General features: G+C 53.4%; 1 protein-coding gene across 1 annotated transcript in view; it reads left to right on the forward strand.

Moving 5' to 3' along the window:
* Positions 1 to 21,092, forward strand: part of CLMN (calmin) — a gene marked incomplete at both ends in the record, with an annotated part of 88,328 nt that overhangs the window by 42,082 nt on the left and 25,154 nt on the right. Inside the window, one exon of the mRNA XM_084239599.1 lies at positions 16,755 to 16,816. Within this exon, the coding sequence (XP_084095725.1) occupies positions 16,755 to 16,816 (62 nt within the window). The remainder of the gene's footprint in view (positions 1 to 16,754; positions 16,817 to 21,092) is intronic.

Raw genomic sequence — 21,092 nt, forward strand, 5'->3', positions numbered from 1 at the left:
TCCCCTCAGCAGTGGATTTCAGTAGATCCATCTGTTCTGCTCCCCACTCTGTCTGGTGAATCCTCTCAAACCCCACACCTCTGGCCTAGACCCCGGTTCTTGTATGCATAAATAAAATAAATCTTAAAAAGAAAGAGAAGAGACATAGAGGTTAGGCCTTCCTGGCAGAGGCCTTCATTGAGAATTTTACATAAAATCACTTTTTCAAAAGCAACCACCACCCAGCCTTTGGCGCTTTTCCCTGAAATTAAGCTTTTGCTGGAGTCATTTTTGGGGGTGCAGATTTTTGCTCTCCTACAGTGCACATACTTCCTTGCTAGTGTGTGTGTGTCCAATTTCCTTTTTTTGTGAGGACACATCCCAGAAGCCTTGGGCAAAAGCCAGACCTCTCTGGGCAAAGCCAAATTCTTTCTGTGCCACTCAGAAGTGATGGCAGAAGCTGCTTAGCTGGTTTGGTGACGTGATGGACCCTGCAGGCTGCGCGCTGGGCTGGCCCATCTGCAGTTCCGCCTGTGGCACTTAGTCAACGCCAGCCTCATTTCATCCTCGCTGCAACCGCCGGTGCTGTGACTGTCCCCCTACTTTCCAGAGGGGGACAGTGCAGGGAAGCCCCTTGCTGCCATCCCACAGCTCACAGTGACCCCTTCTGTGAGCTGTGCTTGTTCTTAAACTTAAAAAAAAACTAATTAATAAGTTGCTGCCCACCTCAGATGGCCTGCTCAGCGCCCCCTGGCGCTCCTGTGATCATTTCCGGTGGCTTGGCGAAGGAGGGACCACCCTCAGTCCTCCGGTCTAGGCCAGGCTCAGCCGGAGCTGGGAGGAGGAGGCGCAAAGCCAAAGCAGCACAGCCTGGGGGGAAGTTATTTTTCAATCAAGTCAGGCTTTGCAAGCTAATCCTTCCCCTCTGCAGGGGGTGTGGGCAGAAACCTCTTCTCTGTGTGAAGAGACCCAAGGCCTGGCTCGGCCCCTAGGACCCAAGTTAGAACCCAGGCCTGCAGCTTGAAGAATAAGCAGAAGGGAAGGAATGTGTCTCAGAAAAGCGCCAGACTCCCTCAGAAAGAGGCCGCTGGCGTGGGAGGAGACTGTTCTCCAACAAAGGCCCAACAGTTCTCCTGGGACGCTGCTGCCCCAGGAGTTGGTGCAAATTTGCTGAAGACAAGCCCCCCGCCCCCACTGTCTGATCCTGGTCACTAGATCCCCCCCCCTTGCTGAGCCTCAGTTTCCTTATCTGCAACACCCCCTCGCCAGGACCTGGCACAACAGCCAGAACTCACTGAGAGCTCTGGGTTCCAAGTTTGTGTCCATCAAGGCTAAGGAGGGGGTGCCTTTGTGGGCTGGATGCCAGGCGCTCGGTGTTCCGGGTGACGGAGGCATTGGCAGCTGGACAGGGACACGTGGGTTTCGAGTGTGCAGAGATGGTTTGACTGGGCGATAGGTCTCTGACTGGACTGGGCTGGTCAAGGAGAATACGGGGCTCGCTTTCCATGCCAGGAGTGCCGGGCCCAATCGTACCTGTACCACTGACATCCAGTGCAGAGGCTCTGGGTGGCTTTATCTTCTCCCCACGGGCTGAGAACGCAGGAGCTGCCCTTTGCCTTTGGCTAGGTGCCCCCGCTCCCAACGTGGGATCGCTGCCTCTGCGGGGCTGCACAGACCCTGAGCTCAGGAAACCTGGAGGTTAGAGGGGGTGATGTGTGGCTCCAGGTGGTCCAGGAGCAGATTTCCTGTATCATCGTTAAAAGCCAGCCCTCCCCTAATGCCTTTTCAAGATCTCACAGTCTTTGCCACCTTTTCTAATACCTGCCCTCCCCAGTCCCCCCCCCGCCCCTCCTCCCGCCGCACAAACACTGCCCCTCACCTCCGAGCCTTTTGTCCAGTCCCCCTATGGCGTGCAGAGACCCCGCGCTTATGCGGCATTATGAGCCCTGCTCATGCCTTCCTCTCGCAGTCATTCATGCTCTGCCCCCTGGGGGTCGGGACCAGTTCACGGCTTTGTGGGGGTATGGGGGGGGCAGGGGCTGCGCCAAGAGGGCTGGGAACCTGCTTCCTCCCAGTTTGTGATTGTTTCTCATTTCTTGCTGGGACTCTGCAGCCGCCAGTTACTCCAGTTGACCGGCTTTCTGAGCAGGACTCAGGTGTTGGGAGCGCGCAATGGAGAAAGAAAGAGCCTGTTGCCTTCATCTGGCCGCTGAGCCAAGCTGTCTCCATGGTTTTCCTCCGGTTTTGTGAGAGAGCGGAGGTGAAAGTTTTGCAGAGACTCGGGTGCCACAGAAATGTAAGGGTTTATGCATAAAAGTGTTCGTTACTGAAGTATTAAAGCAGCCCCCTAAAATCAGAGCTAGCCTGACTGTCCACAATGGTGGAGTAAGCGCTCGTGGGTTTTAGCTGGTTGTGATAACGAGACGTGCATGGTGTCTGTTGGGATTGCATTTAGCTGCAAGTAATCAAAAACCTAACTTACAGTGACTTCATCAAAGCTTGGGGTTAGGCAGCCTGGGCCAGTTCTAGGGCCATCAAGGCCCCCGCTGTCCACTCCCTGCTCGGTCACTCTCAGCAGTGGCCACTGTGCTTTCCAGCTTCACACTCCAACTCCGGAAGCCAGCGGGTGAAAGGCAAAATCAACCCCAGCAGTTTCTGCTCCCTTTAAAAAGCACTCCAGGAAACTTCCCCTTCCCTGCATTGGCCAAACTTTGTCATCTGATGTCCCTCACTGCCAGGGAGGCTGGGAGATGGTCATTTTTAAACTAGGCAGATTGCTGACTCAAAATTAGGATTCTTGTTGGTTGAGAAAAGGGGAAAATGGATATGGGGCAGGCAACCAGCAGTGTCTACTACAGCCCACTCCATTGGCTCCCCAACATCCATTCACACCTTTTCAGAGTAGGTGGTTCAGAGGCCCCCCCTCACCCCTGCCCCAGGGGAGAACCTCGACACTTCACTTCATGGTTGCAAGGAGGGCTCAGGATCTAGGGTGACCATCAGGCTTGCATGTGTCTGTTGTCTTGTGTCTGTAAATTCATATAGACTGTAAATTTACACAGCCAATATATAGCAAAGGAGAAGATAAATAATAATAATAATAATAATAACAGCATGAAAACTGCTACTGTCACTGCCATTCAGGACAGGTGAGCAGGCAGCCAGCGCTGTCCCCTTCCACCCCCCCAAGACCACCCTGTATGCATAATAGGATCACAATTATGTTAAAGCAAGGGAGGAAATAAAAAGCCACATAGAAGGAAGAATGGAAGGCAATAACTTGCCTTGGAATGATTTTATCATTTTCTAAAATGCAGTTTGAGGGCCTCCCTGGTGGCACAAGGGATTAAGATGCAACCTATGAATCTTCTGCAGTCTCTGCAGCACGAGTTCGATCCCCTGGCCGGCCAGGGAGCTACCCATATGGTGCAGCAGACCTCTCCTGACTTGCCCGCAGCTCCCCTCAGCAGTGTATTTCAGTAGATCCCCTGTTCTGCTCCCTACCCTGTCTCTGGTGAACCATCTCACCCCTCATACCTCTGGCCTGAACCCCAGCTCTTAAATGCATAAATAAATCTTTTTTAAAATATAAAAAAAATAATAAAATGCAATTTGAATTATATCCAAAGAAGGGGCATCCCTGGGCTCAGGTGGCGTCTCTGGGGCCTTCTGAATCTGTAGGGCTTATCTCTCTTCATTCCCAGTTTGCTTTGAACACACCTGTTGGGATGCTTTTCACTGTAACCAAGAGGACTAAAAAGTTGCATTTAAAGAATAGTAGGGGGCCTCCCCAGTGGCGCAGTGGTTGAGCGCTGGGTTGCGAAGCTGCCTGCAGCCTCTGCAGCGCCGGTTCGATCCCCGGCTGCTCCCCGGCCCGGCTGCCTCCCCAGCCACCCGAAGAGGGTCCCACATGGCGCGCAGACCTCTCCTGCCGCCCGCTGCTCCCCTCAGCAGTGTACTTCGGTCCTTCTGCCTGCTCTGCTCCCCGCTCTGGCTCTGGTGGATTCTCTCACCCTCCCGCGCTTCTGACTGTACCCAGTGCTTGTATAAATAAATGTTTAAAAAAAAAAAAGAATAGTAGGGCCCCACTGAATCCACCAGCTATAGGGCCTTGGGTGCCTGAGGAGCAGGCCAGACTGAGTCTCCTTTGGGTGACTCCCCCTCTGTCTTTCTCACTCCACCTTTCCTCTCCATGTCTCACTTTCTTACTTCCTGATTGATCACTTGCTCACCAGTCCAAGTGGCAGCAAATGGCCCCCGTGTCTCTACTGCCATCCTCGAGACCAGCGGGTGGAGGCTGGAATCAATCCCATTTCGAATTCCCAGGGAAGGGACTCAGACCCAGCCAGTGACATGGTGCAGGTTTCCAAGGTCCCAATGCCCTTTCCTCAGGGTTCAGCGACTGGGTGGGACATCCCCATGGAAGGGGGTGCCCTGCAAGACCCTCGGGGTGCACACCCCAATGACAGTACCTATCTCTCTGAGTCAGAGAAGGTATGTGGCCACATAGCTCAGGGCGAACAGTGAGCCCAAAACACATGCAGCTTCAGCAACAGAAAGCCGTGATTGAGTGACCTGGCTGCATCAGAATTTAGAGGATGCCAAAATCTCACAAAGCAAGATCACTTCAAGCATAAAGGCACCTCTTCTTTCTGGAGAATAGTCAGACGCAGTGCCTTAATTGGCCAGTGATTTAAGCCATGCAGCCAGATGACTGAGCCTGTGCCAGGTGTGTGCAGCTGCTGTCCTTATGCTGTCAGACTTGTCCTCTTGGTACCTGAATCTAGATGTAGACAACTGGCCTGGGAGAAATCCCTTCGCGACAACTCGTGCCCAGAATAGCCTGATGCATCTACTTGGATTTCAGATCATACTCCCACTGATAGACCCCCCAGTGATCCATCCCTCCAAGATGGCTGTTCACAAGCCCCTTAGCCAGTGCCCCCCACCCCAGAGCTAGCCCCATCCTGATTCCTAGGTGTCTGTATTCAGCCTTGGATGGTTCATGAAGTGCCATAGTTCTGCCTAAGGTTCTGACTCACAACAGCTGAGCGGTTCTGTGAGCAGGACTGGGCAAATCACAGGGGAAGGTACAAAAAGGGAGAAGGCCTATTTTTTTCCCAAGAGCCATGATGGTGAGGTTAGAGGTCAAGGTTACAGCTAGGAATTTCATGATCTGCTTATATCAGAATTTGGAGGAAGCCAGCAGCATCATGGACATTGTGGTTTTGGAGGCCAAATTCAGAGAGTAAATTGGTAGATGGATTCTCCACCCACCATCCATCCACTCATCCAACCACCCTTTCGTCCATTTATCCACCCATGTATGCATTCAGTCATGTGTCCACCTGTCCATCCTCCAACAATATGGTGGAGGCCAGGTACCGGGGCAGGGGTGGGAGAGGGAGGTACAAAGATGCACAGACACTTGATTTGCTTATGGATTTACTCTTCTGTGTGTTTGTCAGTCGTTTATTATATCTTCCTTTCTTGAACAAAAGCATTTGAGGCAGTTTATTGGATCCATAAACTTTAAAAGTATTTAAACAAAAGAGTCTGTGTCAAATGATATTTTCATAAAAACTGAAGTCTGGATTATAGTGAGTATCCAGAGATGCAGGCTACAGTCCCATTCATTTGTTAAACTTGGACTTCAGGTTTAATAAAGAATTTCCTGACAGCTAAGTGAAATGGCAGTTCCGTTGGTTTTGAGAATTCTGTGACCCCCAAAATGAAGCCCTGCCCTTTTGTATAAGCACCTGGTCAAGAATCTGTCAGTGATAGGATATGCCCCTTCTTTTAGTGTGTCAGGGTGTGTACCCCTCCTACATAAGCACACAGCATGTTCAAATAGACACGTACCCCAACAGACTTGTAATGGGGTTTTCAGAACACATCTGGAGGAGGAAGGGTCATCCTTGCAAGAGAAGTAACAAACCCTCCAGCTCAACAGCCCAACCAGCATCTACCAGGGCCGCCTCATAAGCCGCCTATGGTGGAGTCTCTGTCTAGTTTTTCTCCAAATATTAAGATTTGAAGAACTGGAAGTGTTTGGCCTCCCTGGGATGCGCTGCGGTGGTGTTCAGCTCTGGTGACTTTGCTTCCAAATAGCAAAGTGACATTGTCATCCTCCAACTCCCCGAACTATTGATGCTGGTTGTACCCACGGGACTGGCCCTATTCCACAAGACAAGCTGTCAGATCATGGAATTCTGGTTGTGGACAGGTAGTGAGCGCCTCGTCCCAGGAAGCATGCAAGTAGATGCTGGTGATGGCCCTGAGAGCAGGATTGCCTGGGAAGCTGCCTCTGTATTTAAGTGCCTGCCAGTTAAAAAGCTGGATTGATGATGCAGTGATGGGCAGAACCAGCCTGGATTCCTTTGGATACTTAAAAAAAAAATGAAAAAATTACTTCCTTTGAACAAAACTTAATCTGCTGCAAAATTTAACCTGCAAGTAACTTGTTCGATTTTTAAAAAACCTATTTCTACTTAAATTTTGCAAAAGAAGAAAAAAAAAGCAGAGATGTTTGGGGTCATTTTTCTTCTCCATACTTCCTGGGATTCTTTAGGTGTTGAGGAGGGAGAGGACTTGCCTTGATTTGAAGAGACCAGGTGCTGAAGAAGGGAAACAGGGAAAGAATTACTTAAAAGTATGGATGCCCAAATGTGATTTTTCTTATTGGTTTTAGATATGGGAGGAAAATTTCTAGTAGGTTCTGTGACTTGCAGGTAGGAAGCCTCAATTTTTCTGCCTTTAAGTCCCCTCTGTCCCCCATTCACGCCTGCGACCCCATCCATCCAGCCTCTGCTCTTTGGGTTTTTCTCACACTACAGATGTAATGCATACCAATGCCTGCTCCTGAAGCCCCAAACTGAATTTTAAAGTTGGCCTGAGAAGGGCATACTGCCAGTGAGATCTAGAATGGCTGCTTAAATCAGCTAATGGGGCTGTGGAGTCTAGGGCGGGGCTTGGCAAGCCACCACCCACCGCCTGGTTTTATAAATAAAGTTTTATTGGAACGCAGCCACGACCACTTACACACTGCCTTGGCCGCTTTCCCACCACACCCGCAGAGCTGACTGGTCTCTGAGACCATATGGCCTGCGAGGTCCATAGAATTTACTATCTGGCCCTCGACCAGGGGCTGGAGGAGTTTGCCAACCCCCGGCTTGAGCAGTGTTCCCAGCCCTGGCTCCGTGTCAGAATCACCCAGGGAGCTTTAAAATGCAGATGCCTGGGCCTCTGCTTCCCGGCATCCAGTTGGTCTGGAGAGTAGTGCAGGCTCCTCTATGTTTTAAAGCTGCCCCAGGTGACTGTTGTGTGCAGCCAGAGCTGGGAATCAGGGTTTGGGTCTGTGTGGGTGTTTGAGGACTGGAATTTGCCATTCTACAGGATTGGCATTGCTCCCAGTGGCAGTGATATGGCCTTGACCTCAAGGTCAGAGTGCGCCTTTGAAGTCAGAATCTTAGTGTCTGTGGCAGAAGGGAGACACGGCCCTGGGGACTGATGTCCCTAAAGAAGGTCGAAAGCATGTGTATGCATTTACACACAGGCGTGCACACACAGGCACGCATGAGTGTGTAATTCGATGGCTTGTGTATGTAGATGTTTGTTTTCTAGCAAATGCGTTTCAGAAAGGAAGCAGTGGGGTGTGAAGTTCACATTCGAGGTGTTGGCGCAGCTCCATCCTCTGGCATGCCTCAGGCCGCCTCTGTCTCTCGCGCTAATTAACATGAAATGTTGGTGACACTTCGAGCTGGAGGAGATTTGGCACCTCTCGTCCTTCCTTCGCCATAACACTTTCCAGTGTTAATGCTCCTGCTCAGACTAGGAATTTAAACTCATGCTGATATCACTTTTTGTTGGCAGATAAAAGTTGTAAAATGGAAATTTCAGGGGTTCCTTTGTCCCTGGCATTTAAAGCAGATATTAACCACCTTCCCTTGTACTATCTTTGTCTCTCACCCCCAGCCCCTCCCAGCTGCTCTGCCCCCCGGGGCCTGCCCTCCAGGACACCCGCCTGTCCACCTCCTGGAGTGACCGAGTCGCCCGGTTTGTCTGGGACTTGTTCAGTTTCCACACCTAACACCCCCTGTCCCTGGAGCCTCCTGAGGGCTGGATGAGCGAGGACGGCCGGTCATGCTAACTAGAGGATTCAAGGCGAATTGCCTTTGCGTGTTCATAGAAGTGTTGGTATTTGAGGGGTGAAATGAATGAGGGGTTCTGTAAGAACAGGTGTGCTTAGAGGTGCACATCAAGACTGCTAGGATGAAGTTGAGCATTTTAATCTCCTTTTCAAAAAAGAACTCCACCCAGAGGTGGAACTAATTCTACGTGGCCTGCTGAGCTCTGCTCTTGAGGGATGAATCCCCAGGTCAGCCTTTATTCTGCCGCTGAGCTCACCTGAGCCTGCAGCGGTCTTCCTGGAGGCTCTTCAGTGAGGTGTTCTGTTCTCAAGGGCTCCGCCAGCCTGGTGTGGGGCACTTGGTGCATAGCGACTAGCCTCGATTGTCTTCTCAAGCTGGACCACGTCTGGGGCAGGCCACCTCCCCTCTGAGACTCGGTCCTCACCCCTGAGGGAAGCTCCATCGCTGTCCTGTGCAGGTTGCCGTGAGCTTGAAACAGCTGGTGTCAGGTTGTTCCACTCTTCATCCAGGAAGGGGCTGTCTCCCTTCCTGCCTCTCCCTGGGGGCCTGTCCTCCCTCCAGACAGACCTCAACAGGGTGGCACCTGCGCTAGCAAACCCCAAGCGATTGTGAGGGTGTGTGTCACTCTCTCAGCCCGGCCCACGGTGGGATTCCTCACTGGACAGTTCTGCTGGGTGACCCTGGGCCCAGGGGAAGCTGGGGGTGGGCGCCTCTCCTCGTGTGTGCTTCTCCGGGCCGTGGGTGTCACAGGCCTTGTCTGAAAGTGGATCCAACTTCCACGTGGATCCCCAGCCAGGATCCCCACCCGTGCGAGGGGACAGGGCATGGAGCTGGGCTGTGTGCCCCAGAAGAGAGCCCAGGAGGGTGCAGCGAGCACAGGGTGGGCTCTGTCACAGGCAGCGTGGCCACCTGCCCCCTGGTGACGAGCACTGATTGCAGACATCTCTCTGTGTCCCGGACTCCGCAAGGAACTTGCAATCTGTTTTACACAGAAGAGGGGTCTGACTCCAGACGAGCTTGAGTTAGGCCGAGTGAAACCGATGTCTTCGCTGCGGGACGTAGCAGTGCCTCGGTCTATCCGCCGGCTCAGCGGGGCGGGGCGAGGCAGGATTCCCCACACCGATGAGCTCCCTCTTAGACCCGTCATCTGCAGAAGGTGGTTTGGAAACCCTGCTTTCGACGCTATTCAAGTTTGTACTCAGAAGCCAGAAGAGTTATCTAAGACGTTGGTACAAAAAAAAAAAAAGCATCAAAATGTGTGTCCCTGTGGAGGGTGCAGACCCCAGGGATCAGGGCCCTTGTTGGGGTGTCCTCCTCCTTCCTGCCTCTCCCTCCCCCTCTCACTCGCTCCACCCCTGCTCCTGCAGCTGTTCGAGGGGGCCCGGGACGAGGCATCCGGGGCCCTGTCTCCGGCTCGAGCGCGCACTCACGCTCCCTGCTGTCTCGACGGCGCGCGGGGACGGGGCACGGCACCCCCCAGACCCCGTCTGTGCTGCACAAGCCCGTCGGCCGGGCTGGTCTTGTCCCCCTGGTGTGCCCATCTCGAGAATGTTAAACTCTCGTTCCCTAGGCTGAGCTTTTTACGGCTGGCGTCATCCGTCATAAATCACGGTGGGCTGAGGTTTAGTACTGAGGTTAGACAGAATCACTCACAGGAAAAACGAGAGCAAGTTTATTTTTTATTTTAGTTCCAGGCACCAGCCGCCTGCCCCCCTCCCCCAATATAGCTTAAAACTTAATTTGGTGTGTAATTGGGACTAGCTCTTCGGAGCCCTGGGTTATGTGTTTTGGAGCAGCTGAGGAGCAGGGGCAGGACGTGGTATGTTAATTGGTGGCCTCTGGGACCCGCGAGAGGACTGGATTTAAGTCCCCGGTTAGCATGAGCTTGCTTGTTTTATTTGGGTTTCTCCGAAGGGTGTGTGTTGGGGAGACCACCGGTTTGTGGGGTGCATCCCCAGCTTGCACAAGGGACAAAGGCGGGCAGAGCGAGGGGTTGAGGGCCTCTCCAGCTCGGGCTGCCACTGCTCCCGCGTGGACTTGCAGCATTTTGCTGGCCACGTCCTCAGTCTGGGCCCCCATGGAGGGTTTTGCATTTTATTACCAAAGTCTCGATAAAAGGGACTTGGGTCAGAGCAAACATTGGGGAGGAAAAACAAAGGAAATGAAATGCAAAGTCACTGCGGCGCAAACCACATGGAGGCCTTGGCTTTAATGCCTCCAGAGCCGATGGGGGCGGCCCCCCGGAGTCGGAACCAGAGGACGCTGGCCTGGTATCCCGAAGTCTGGTCCCTCTCCTGTTTAAGGAGAAATTGCTGTTTAATTTGTTTCTGAGTTTTATTTCTCAAGTGAACCAGCATGGGGCCATGTAATGAGGTTGTGTTTCTGGGAGGTGTTGAAAGATGGAGAAAGGAGCTGAACCACCGAGGAGGGGCCGGGCCGTGTCCAGACGGGGCAGGGAGGGGGCCTCTTTGAGTCGCTGTGGACTGCCTGGAGTCTGGCTGCTTGAGAACTGGGGGGCAGGCGGGGGACCCCACATGCGGGCTTCTCTGTGAACAGTCCATTCCCCCGTGGTAGGTACCCTGTATGGTCTGGTGCTAGTTCAAGGGGTGGGGCTCCCCTCTAATGGGGGGTCTCCATCCTGGTTTAAAGTTCAGCCCAAGACACTCGAGTGAGGCGACATGGCCAAAGTGAGCCAAGGAGGACCCAGAGGACAGGAGAGGACACAAGAGGGACGCCTTTCCCGGGAGGAGAATGGGCTTCCCCGGCAGGGCCCAGGAGAGCAGAAGCGTCTCAGGAGGTGGCCTATAGGCAAGAGGTAGATGGCCCACAGGCTGTTCCTGGCCACCAGGAGACTGTCACCAGGGGCTGTGGCCCTCCCCTGGAGCTCACAGGTCTCTGTCCAGTACCTTGCTTTGCAGGAAACAAGATCTGGGGTACAGGAGTGGAGGTACTCCAAGGCCTTGCCTTCTGCACAAAACAGGGTAAAGGTTGAAAATGCCAGGCCTCCCACTGGCCTGCCTGCCCCTGGACAGACAGGGTGGTGGGGACCCTGAATGACTGTCCCCACTGGGGATTGGGCTAGCCCACCAGACCCCCAAGGTGGCCACACCCCACCCCAGAGCACTTTGCTGACCCAGTCTGGGTGTGACCTCAGTACACATACACCCCTCCTGGGGTCCAGGTGTGACTTCCTTTCCCTGCTGCCTCTGTCACTCTCTCCCCAGTGTGGACCTAGCAGCATGTAGCCACTCACAAAAAGGAGTTTAAATCTGGAAGGATTCCCTAGGGAAAGCCATCTGGAGGTCTGTGTCCAGGAAGGGCCGTAGACTGTGAGGAGATGCTTGCTGAGCCCCTCTCTACACTCAGCACTCATGGGTGGCATTGTCTCAGTGGGTGGGGGGAGGCACAGCATCTGTTTTATAGAGAAGAAGCTCAGCCCCAGAAGAGTTCAGTAGCTTGCTCAAGGTGGTCAGTGAAAGCACAGTGTGTCCATGAAGCACCATGGTGTGCCTGGCCTGGCACCAAGGCCATCCAGCACCCAGTGAGGAGGCAGCGCTGTCCTCTGCACCCACCTCGCCTCCCTGAGGTGCTGGAGCAGGTGCTGAAGCCCCTGCAGGAATGCTGGTCCTAACCCTCCTAGGTGAGTTCTGTTTTGACTCCCAGGATAGTCCCAGCCCCCAGATCTAGCCACTTAGCGGCTAAAGCCACCCGAGGGCAGGACAGGAAGGGACGTTTTCTTGGTCATTGCCAGCGGAGAACCAGGTCATAAGCCCAGATGCCCTGTATTGCCAGCCTGACCCCAGGCTGCCCACTTCTATGGCTGGTGAGCCCCATGGCGTCTTGGCTCTGCCCAAAAATGACCAAGGAATCGTTGTCTTTTCCCAGCGAGTCTCTGGTTGTTAGCCCGCGCACTGTCATCTCTTCCCATGCTGGGTAGATACAGACTTCCAGGCCAGGAGCATGGATGGCAGGTCTTGGGCAGGGTCCAGGAGCAGGCATTGAACTGTCTGAAGGCAGTGACCACTGGGCCGCGCTTTGGGGCCAGTTGAGTGGTTTCCTGATTGCATTGCGGGTGTGTGTGTGAGCATCGGCATGCCCTGACTGTGTACATGAGTGTGCAGGCGCGGGAGTGGGGGCTTGTTAACCGAGGCTTGATTGATAAAAATATCAACAATGGTGCCCCCTGTGTAAAATGAGATTTCAAGAGCATTTTGGCTCTATATGCATGTACAGTTTTAATTTTTTTTATAATGAGCCTGTACTTTTTAAAAACAAAGCCACCCAGCCTTTCTCCTAAGCAGGGACGGGCAGGACTATTATAGAGGCACAGGAGTGGGATCTCTTTTACCTCCCAGGGCCCGGGCCCTTCTCTCTGGGGCTCCCCACTCCTGAGCTGGCCCCCGTAGCCTGGAGAGGGGAGCAATGTCCCCCCTCACCTTTTTCTTTTCCTTTTTTTTTTTTTTAGAGATTTATTTATTTATACAAGAACTGGGTTACAGGCCAGATGTGCAGGAGGGTGAGAGGATTCACCAGAGACAGAGTGGGGAGAAGAACAGGCGGATTGACTGAAATACACTGCTGAGGGGAGCAGCGGGCGCGACAGGAGCGGTCTGCCATGCCATATGGGTATCTCCACGGCCAGCCGGGATCAAACCCACACTGCAGAGGCTGCAGACAGCTTCACAGCGCTGCGCTCAACCGCCTGCGCCACCAGGGAGGCCGCCACCTCACTTTTTCACACGGCCCGTCTTAGCAAAGCCAGGGCCAAAGTCATAGCTGGGAGTTTGGGGTGGTGGAGCCAGGCCACGAGGCTGGGCCTCCCTTCCTTTCTGTGCCCCACCCTGGAGCCCCGGGCCTGCGAGCCCCCCTCTGCCCTGCCCGGCACGCAGGCACCCTGGCCAGCCGGGCCGCGCGGGGATGGTGATTTTACAGCGCTGTTATTACTCTATTGTTGCCCCGTAAACCCACACCCGGCCCCACAAACACTCGGCAAGAAGGCCAGACCCTGCCAGAGAAAGGGGTTCCTGTACCTTTACAACGTGAGAGGCGCGGTAGAAAAAAAGGGGCCGTTGGATTTATGGAAACTATATAAAGTTTATGGAGTCTTGGCAGGCCAGGAGTAGAAAAGGCCTGTGGAGTGGGGGCCGGAGTTTTTCGGAGCGGACAGGGCCGTGAAAGCGCCTCAGACCTTTATGTCGGGACACGGAGCAAACGCAGGGCCTCGAGGCGGCCCCGGGCCGGCCCTCGGATGGCCTCACGCTGGCTTCCGTGAGCCTTTGCCGCATCCCTGCGCGAGGCGTGCTTGCCCTCCCTCTGCAGAGGGGATACCGAGGCGCAGGTGTTTTGAGAACGACAGGCTTGCCCAAGGTCACGGCGCTCCGGGCGCGGCTCTCGGCGGATGTTCTGGGCGGGCCAAGTCTCAGCTCCCCTGCGTGTTGAGCAGCGTGTCCCAGTTTCGGGCTCCGTACCCTATTTCAGGCTGGGACTCATCTGCTATTTGCGGTTTAGTCTCACGGTCCCTGGTGCCTTCTCTCCCCTGGCCCTCCCCCAGCCCATCCTGGCTGCAGAGGCTGGTTTGTGCTACAGATCACCTGTGACCCCGGCTGGAATGGAAGCAGAGGTGCCCAGAGGTTGGCTCTGGGTCAGCGCAGAAGCCCCTCATGGCCACCTCTATGATGGGATCCTCCTAGGACCCCTGGAGGAATACCCCACGGGCATCCCGTCTCCGCCAGCCCTGAACATTTCTAATTCCTTCCTCCTTGCATATGTGCCTGTGGCATCTGTATTCTCTCTCCTACTTGGCTGAGACTTCTTGGAGTGTAGGCTCCATGAATGCTTAATTCTTCCTATCTGATTTTGCCCCTTAGGGTCTGGCATGGCTCCTGAGTAAATATTGGGTGGTGGGGGGATGGATGGATAGGTGGATGGATGGTTGCATGATGGATGAATGGGTGGGTGGGTGGATGGTGGGTGGATGGATGGGTGGACTCACAGTGGATGAACAGACTGACAGATGGACAGGTGGTGAATAAGTGACGAAGTGAATAAGGCAGGGTCCAGGAGCTAGCATTGAACTGTCCGATGGCAGTGGGCCGCAGTTGGGGGGCAGTTGAGCGGTTTCCTGATTGAGTCCATCCATGAGTGGATGGACTGATAGGTGGGTGCTTGGGAGGGATAGATGAGGTCGGGTATGATTCACAGACACCCACTTCCTCATCTATACCCCAGTTACACTCACAGCCTGCCGGGTTCTCAGACGTCACTGAATGCACTTCTGTTTCAGGGGGCATACTTTGCTCGCTCTCAAACCATATGGAGAAACCGGCCTGAGTGTTTGAATATGTGTGTAAATACTTTACAATCCCCATAAACTTGTTTAAAGACAGGTGGGGGTGAAAGTATAAACTGGGGTAGCCTTTGGGGAGGGCACTTTGGAAGTAGCTATTAAAATTTTAAGCATGCCTACCACTAAGACCCAGCAGTTCCACTCTTAGTTGTCAAACACGAGAAAAATACTCTTTGGTGTGTGCACGGAGCCACGTACACAGACTGTACTGCCCAGGACAGGGCGGGGACAGCAGCGGGGTCCGCCTGCAGGGGACAGCAGCGAAATCTAAATACCCGTCCTATGGGAAAAGCTGCAGTGCTAGAAAACTCTCCAATCTTCTAGAAAACCCTGAAGACTCTCTGTTCTGTGGCCTCAGCAAATGCCCCCTATTTCTGCTTCTTTCTATCAACTTCTTTTCTCTTCTCCCTGCTCTCCCAGCCCACGAAACACAGTTTACTGGAATTAGATCTTTAATCCTTAGGCCTGCTTGCCAGTGACCTTCCCTTGCAGAGAAGGAGGAAAACGAGAAAAAATGTGGTTATGTGCATAATTACTGTCTGCTGAGTCTTCAATTAAAAAAGATTGAAAGGCACAATATTAAAATTTGATTTATGGGCGCCACTATCTACCTAATAATGAGGCTGAAGGGGAAAAAGAACCACAGTCGTTACAGAAAGCCGGAGCCTTTTTTCTCCCCCAGGAGATAAATTGCCTCTCATTTTCGTTTTGCTAAAGAAATGTGAAATGGTTTTAAGTGGATGTGATATGTTCTTCCAGTGTGCTGAAATCCAGACCGCGGTTATTTGGGAGTCATCTGGTTCCGACTTGTCAAGGAAGCTTCCCTAGAGAGGTGGCAGCTGGCGGCTGCAGGGGCTGCCACCTCCAGGTCCACCCAGCACCCCAACCCATCATGGGCACCGCCACCTGTGATGGAAACTCCTTCAGGTCTAGGAAACTCCACCAGGTCTGGGAAGGAGTAGAGAGGGCACGGAGCCCAGAGTGATGGGCAGGTCCAAGTCCCAGCTGTGCTGTTAATTAGCACTTGACCCTCAGTTTCGTCCTCTCTAAAATAGGAATGATCTTGCTCACTGTGGGACCTTGGGGCACAGGTTTGCAGCAAGGACTGAGAATCATTGCTTCTAGAGCACCTCAGGGTGCCTGCCACACAGCCAGTGCTGGGTGCTCATTGTTTTGATCATTATCATGACGCAGACACTTTCGCTATCATGGGAAGAGCTGGGATTTGAACCCTCGCCCTTCCATTTCCTGGGTGCTGCCTGATGGGGGGAAGGACAGATCTGGGTTGGATACCCAGCTCTGCCCCTCCAGCTGATGCCTGGGACAGGTGGTGTTGCTTCTCTGCACCTTGTTTTGTTCATCTTCAGAATAATCCTTTCTGTGATGTCGTCAGGTTTAAAAAAGAATGGAAAGAAATTGTCAGGATGCAATTAGTGCTTGATGGATGCCAGTGACTGGGGGCGAGGAGAGAGCTTTTCTAAGAACCTACTTTGGGAGAGCTGTCTGCTGGGAGAAGGGACAGGGTCCGGTTTATGTTCTCTAGGCCCACGGTGGCCTCCCAGCAGATTCTTGCAACACAGTGCTCCCTGGCTGTAGACATACAGCTACAAGAGAATGAACTGCTGTAGTGCCAGGACTGAGCTGGGCTCCAGGCTGCACTTTCCTGACGGCCGCCTGGGCGTGAGCTGCTTCTGATCTTCAGATGAGATACAGGGACAAGCGACTGTCCAGGACTGTCCAGGACTGTCCAAAGCTGGGGGATGGCCGGATGAGAGTCGGATCCAGGACTGTTCAGCTCTTCCCGCCATGCCCTGGAATGTTCTAGACCTGCAGCCCAATTGCGCGTCACCGGCCTGCCCTCCGCTGCCCTGGCTCTCCTCCATCCCAGCTCCTGGTTGCCATCATGCCGGCAGGCTGCTGTCCAGCACCGTTGCCTTGTGGTTTTCATTTGTGTCTTCTGGCCTCTGCATCTTAAGCTGGAGCTTCAGGTGCCCAGATGCGAACATTCGGTTGTGTGAACATTTTGTTCTGTGCGCTTGAGTTCGCGGGTGTTTAATCTATTTAAGATGCTCTGGTGGGCTTAGTCTGGGCTGGGGAAAATGGATTCTAGGTGCCACCCAACCCCTTCCCATCCCCTTGTGTGAAGGCTCTTCTTATATGCTTGGGGCTCTGCCTGCCCTCCACCTAGTGCCTCTCCTTGGGAAGAGAAGGGCGGGGGGCAAAGGTGGGGGGCGCATGCATTTCTTTCTGCTCAGCTAACGGCATGTCCTTGTTTTCAGTTGAGAGGGAGATTGTACAGAAGAGGACTTTCACTCGATGGATAAATCTACACCTGGAGAAGGTAAGCAGGGTGTTGGGCTTTTGTTAAGGGGGAGATTCAGCCATAGCTGAGGGTCCAGGCCTGAGTGCAGAGGGACGTGGGCTCTGTGCTAGTTATGGCGGCTATTTTTTCATTTACTAAGACACTTGTTGGGTGTGTTCTCACTGCTGGGTGTCACACCGGAGCTGGGAACACCTGGGAAGCTGGAGGGAAGGCCAGGTTCTGTCATCGTGGGCTGTCTGTCCCGCTGGGGAAGAGAGGGTCTCTCTTTATAAAGGAAGCAATGAGCAAGTGATCAAGCACAATCATTATCGAACAGCCCAAACACTCCTGCGGGTAGGAGGTGGTTGACCTCAGGATTCAAACATGGCTGTGGGGGCTGGTGGACATTGAGGATGTTGGGAGCTTGACTTCCAGTACCAGGTTCTCATTAAAAGCCCTTTGTGGGTGTTTGGATTGATTTTATGCAAGAACGCCCTCCACCTTCTCAGCCACGGTCTCCTGTTTATCACATAATGTCCCTATTGAGCAGTAATGTCCTCTGTCCCCTTGATGCATCAGGCCCCCTGCTACAGTGACCACAGGTCCCCTTGAGCCCTCGTGACAGCACCGCCTCTGCTGGATGTTGTTACCAATGAGAGCCATCCCTCCTCGTGAGATAGGTTCGCCCACACGCAGGAAGGCAGCAGCGCTTCCTATGGCTTCCCCCACGAATTCAACTGCATGGCCCTTCTTACGCCTCCTCTCCCTGACCTTGCCTAGCCAGGCAGTTTTGACTTGGATTTTGCCTGCAAGCCTCCCAGGCACATGCATCTTGAAACAACAGCTCCTGAGAAGCAGACACACTGAGGAGAGCCAGGGAGCAGGGATTTGCGTGGGTCAGCATCTTGGGTCCAGCAGGAATTCATGTCCTCGCACACCAGGCCATGAACTTGCTAAACCCCCAGGGCTGGGGGAGGAGAGGTTCTAAGACAAGTGATTTCTCCCGATTCCTTGGACTCACCTCACTTCTTTCTTCTTAAATTCCATTCTGCTCTCCAAATAGACCCGGGGGGGGGGGGGGTGTCTCATTTCTTTTTAAAGCCTGTGCCATTCAAGCCTCTACCTAGCGAGTTAGGTACATCTCTTTCTTCTCTCCTCTCCTCTTCAAAGGTCCAAGAGTAACCACTGACAACCCTCCGCGTTAAACCCCAAGAAAGGCTCTTAGAGAAAATCATTAACTTGATTAGAAAGCAGAGAAAATAAATGTGGTTTGTTTATTAAGTGTGCCTGTGACTGAAATTCTAACTCGGGTAGTTTACTTTAGGCCTGTTGTGTCCCCCAGCAGGCTCTGACCACCCACACCTCTACTCCCCTCCTGTAGAATGGGCTACTCCGACCCAGGAGGCTCCTGAACTCGCCAGTAAAAGGCCGTGAGTCCGTGGGTCACGGACTAGGCGTCGTAAATCATTTGCCAGTTGCCTTGACTATTGGTACATTTTCGGCAATCCTCATAAAGTGGAATGTTATTTTTTGGGGAAAAAAGGAAAACTGTTCCCCAAACCTGAGTTCCCTGAACGCCTAAATTAATACCTGATGTGTGTCAGCGTACCTGGAAATTCCTCCTGGCGGACGGAGTGTAGCCATGGCATATTGCTTTGCTTTTCTTTTTTTTTTTTTAATTAAAAAATAAATACAGAGAAGTACAGAGGGTAATATAGCAAATAGCACGCACTCACTCACCACCCCAAATGAAACTCTGCTGGCATTTATCATAGCGAGGACTTGCTCCCTGGCCACGCGGCTGCCCGCTCCTTGGAGCAGGTGGGCAGCGCCCACTCTGCAGATAAATCAGACGGCACCTGAAGCCGATGCCTAATAAACAGGCAAAATTAACAACCATGTTTCCAACCTGGAGACTCTCAAGAATAAGCTTTCATGTAAAGGAAGCCCAGGAACTCCCTTGAGAATTGAATTTAACTGCCATTTGAAGGCTGTCAGAAATATTTACTGAGTCTCTGGCTTCTGGAAAAAGTCCTTCATTTACCGGAGGAGTTAGATCATGAAGTGAGCCCTGGGGGTGCTATTGACTTGGCCATACCAATCTCATGAAGCCCTCGGAACGTTTGGGGCCCGGGGTGTTTGCCCTGGAGCGGGTTCAGCTTCTCCCCGCCTTCTCGCTGGATGGACTCCGGCCAAGGCCCCGCTCGCTGTGGCTCTTGCAGACACTGTCGATGGAAATGGTTCTCCAGGCGGAACTCCACAGGCAAGGCTGGGCCACTGTCAGGACCGATACCTGGAAATTTTGCTAGTCCCTTCACCGAGGCGGGGAGGTTGTGTGTGGCTGGGGGAGCCGGAGTACCGTTTCACTGAGAGACTCCGGGACCCGACGCCAGCATGCTCGGGGGTGCGCGGTGGATGGGCCTGCAAAGAAAATCATTGGCCTTTTGGTTCAAGGTCATTGTGACCTTGAAGCCAATCCCCCCTCTGTTCCCCTGTGGGTGCAGTCACCCTGTATTTGGACCAACTGGGGGTTGGGAGGCTCAAAGGGTAAGGAAATGCCACCTTCTGTAGGGTAAGGTAAAAAAGTATCAGGCTTTCCTGCCCTCCCACCATCAGGATCGATGATGGATCTGCGGTCCTGAATGCATGCCTGATGGCGGCACCTGGAGTAGGGTGTGGGCATGCACAAGTGGGTACACCTGGGCTAAAGTTGGGCTTATAAGGGTGAGGTCACGGGGACGCCAGTACAGCAGAGAGCAGAAGAGAATGAAAGAGCAAAAGGAGCAGAGAAGAAAAGGCCAGAGAGAGAACACCAGAGAGCCCAGATAGAGTGAAAACTTACTGGGGCCTGGGAGGCCTGCCAGCACCCCTGCCTGCCAAGTACCTGGTAAATCCCAATAAAAGCCTGCAAAAGCCACTGAGGGCTCCAGGACTTCTTACCGGGTCTGCTGGGAGCATAGAGATCCTGCACTGTCCCTTCCTGCCACTACTACACCTTCCTTAATAAAAAAAAAAGCCATCACCCTCAAGGACATCTCGACAGGAGGCCTTCCCAGAGGAAAAGGGTGTCTGGTCCACAGCGCCCCACGTTCCCAGGATTTTTCTTACCCCGGCTCGCTGGCTGGTTAGAACTGCCACACCCCTTAATCCTATCTTGATATGAACACCCCTTTTCATTGTGCTCAAGAACAGAGCATGCCCAGCAGTGTTTGTGCCAGTGCTGCAAAGGCACCCATACCCAAGGTGAGCAGAAGTCATGCTGGGACTGTCTTATTAAAATGCAGGTTTCTGGACCCTGTTCTCTGAGATTCTGCCACAGCAAGTCCCACCTATACTCACGAAAGGAGTTGGCACCACCCTCGCTTAGTCAACAGAACCCCTTCTTCAAGCCTAGCCTTCCCTGGAACCCCAAGTAAAAGCCAGTCAGAGCCTCTGTGATGTGGGTCAGCCTCCTCTGCCCCCGTCCCAGACACAGCCTGCATCACTCTGCTGGCACCCAGGGTTCTGGGGAGCACCGTTTGCAAATCCCTGTGGTGGTGCATCTGCCCGACAAGTGAAGCTCCTGGTAGACCCCATGTCAGGACGGCACAGTGTCCAGTCACTAGGCTGGCCCTGGAGCCAAGGACACTTCGGTCCGAGCAGGTTAAGGGAAATGCCTGAGGTGGGCAGAGATACACAGGTGTGTCTGGCCCCTTTGCTTCCTAGGGGAACAGGTGCAAGTGGCGTCTTGAGATACCGTGATCTGTCTCAGCCTGGAGGGGAGCAGTGCAAGGAGGGACTTTCAGCTAATGAACTTTTCAGTCTGATTAATTACGATAAGCACATATCACATTTGTGGCTGAGCCTATAATATCTGTTCCTGTGCATCAGCCTCTCAAACTTGCATTCCTCACAGCCCCACACACTTGGGGCTGGAAGAACAGATTCCTTGCCTGCCATCCAGCCACCCAGCAGGCCAGCTGTGTCCCTCCAGCCCCCATATCCCCCCAGCCGAGCACACATCCACCTTCCTGCTTCCTCTACAAGGGCACCCCCCCCCCCCCCGCTGGACTAGGGCTGGATATTGACAGAGTGACCATGTGCACATCAGAGACTGAGCAGGACAGGAGGTGGGGGCACCACTGGCATCTGGACTGAAGGCCCTTGGCTCCCACCCAGGCATGTGCTGGGGCCTCGCAGACTGGGCTGCTGTGCTCAGCCAGTGGGTCATAGGACACGGACACGTCCTTCAGCTTCCTTGAGCCTCAGTTTCCCCAGGTCTGAGGTGAAGGGCTTGCATTAGGAAATTCCATGTGAGCCCAACTTCTAGAATTAG

This window comes from Talpa europaea (assembly GCF_964194135.1).
Source record: "Talpa europaea genome assembly, chromosome: 8".
In the NCBI taxonomy this organism is placed as follows: Eukaryota; Metazoa; Chordata; class Mammalia; order Eulipotyphla; family Talpidae; genus Talpa; species Talpa europaea.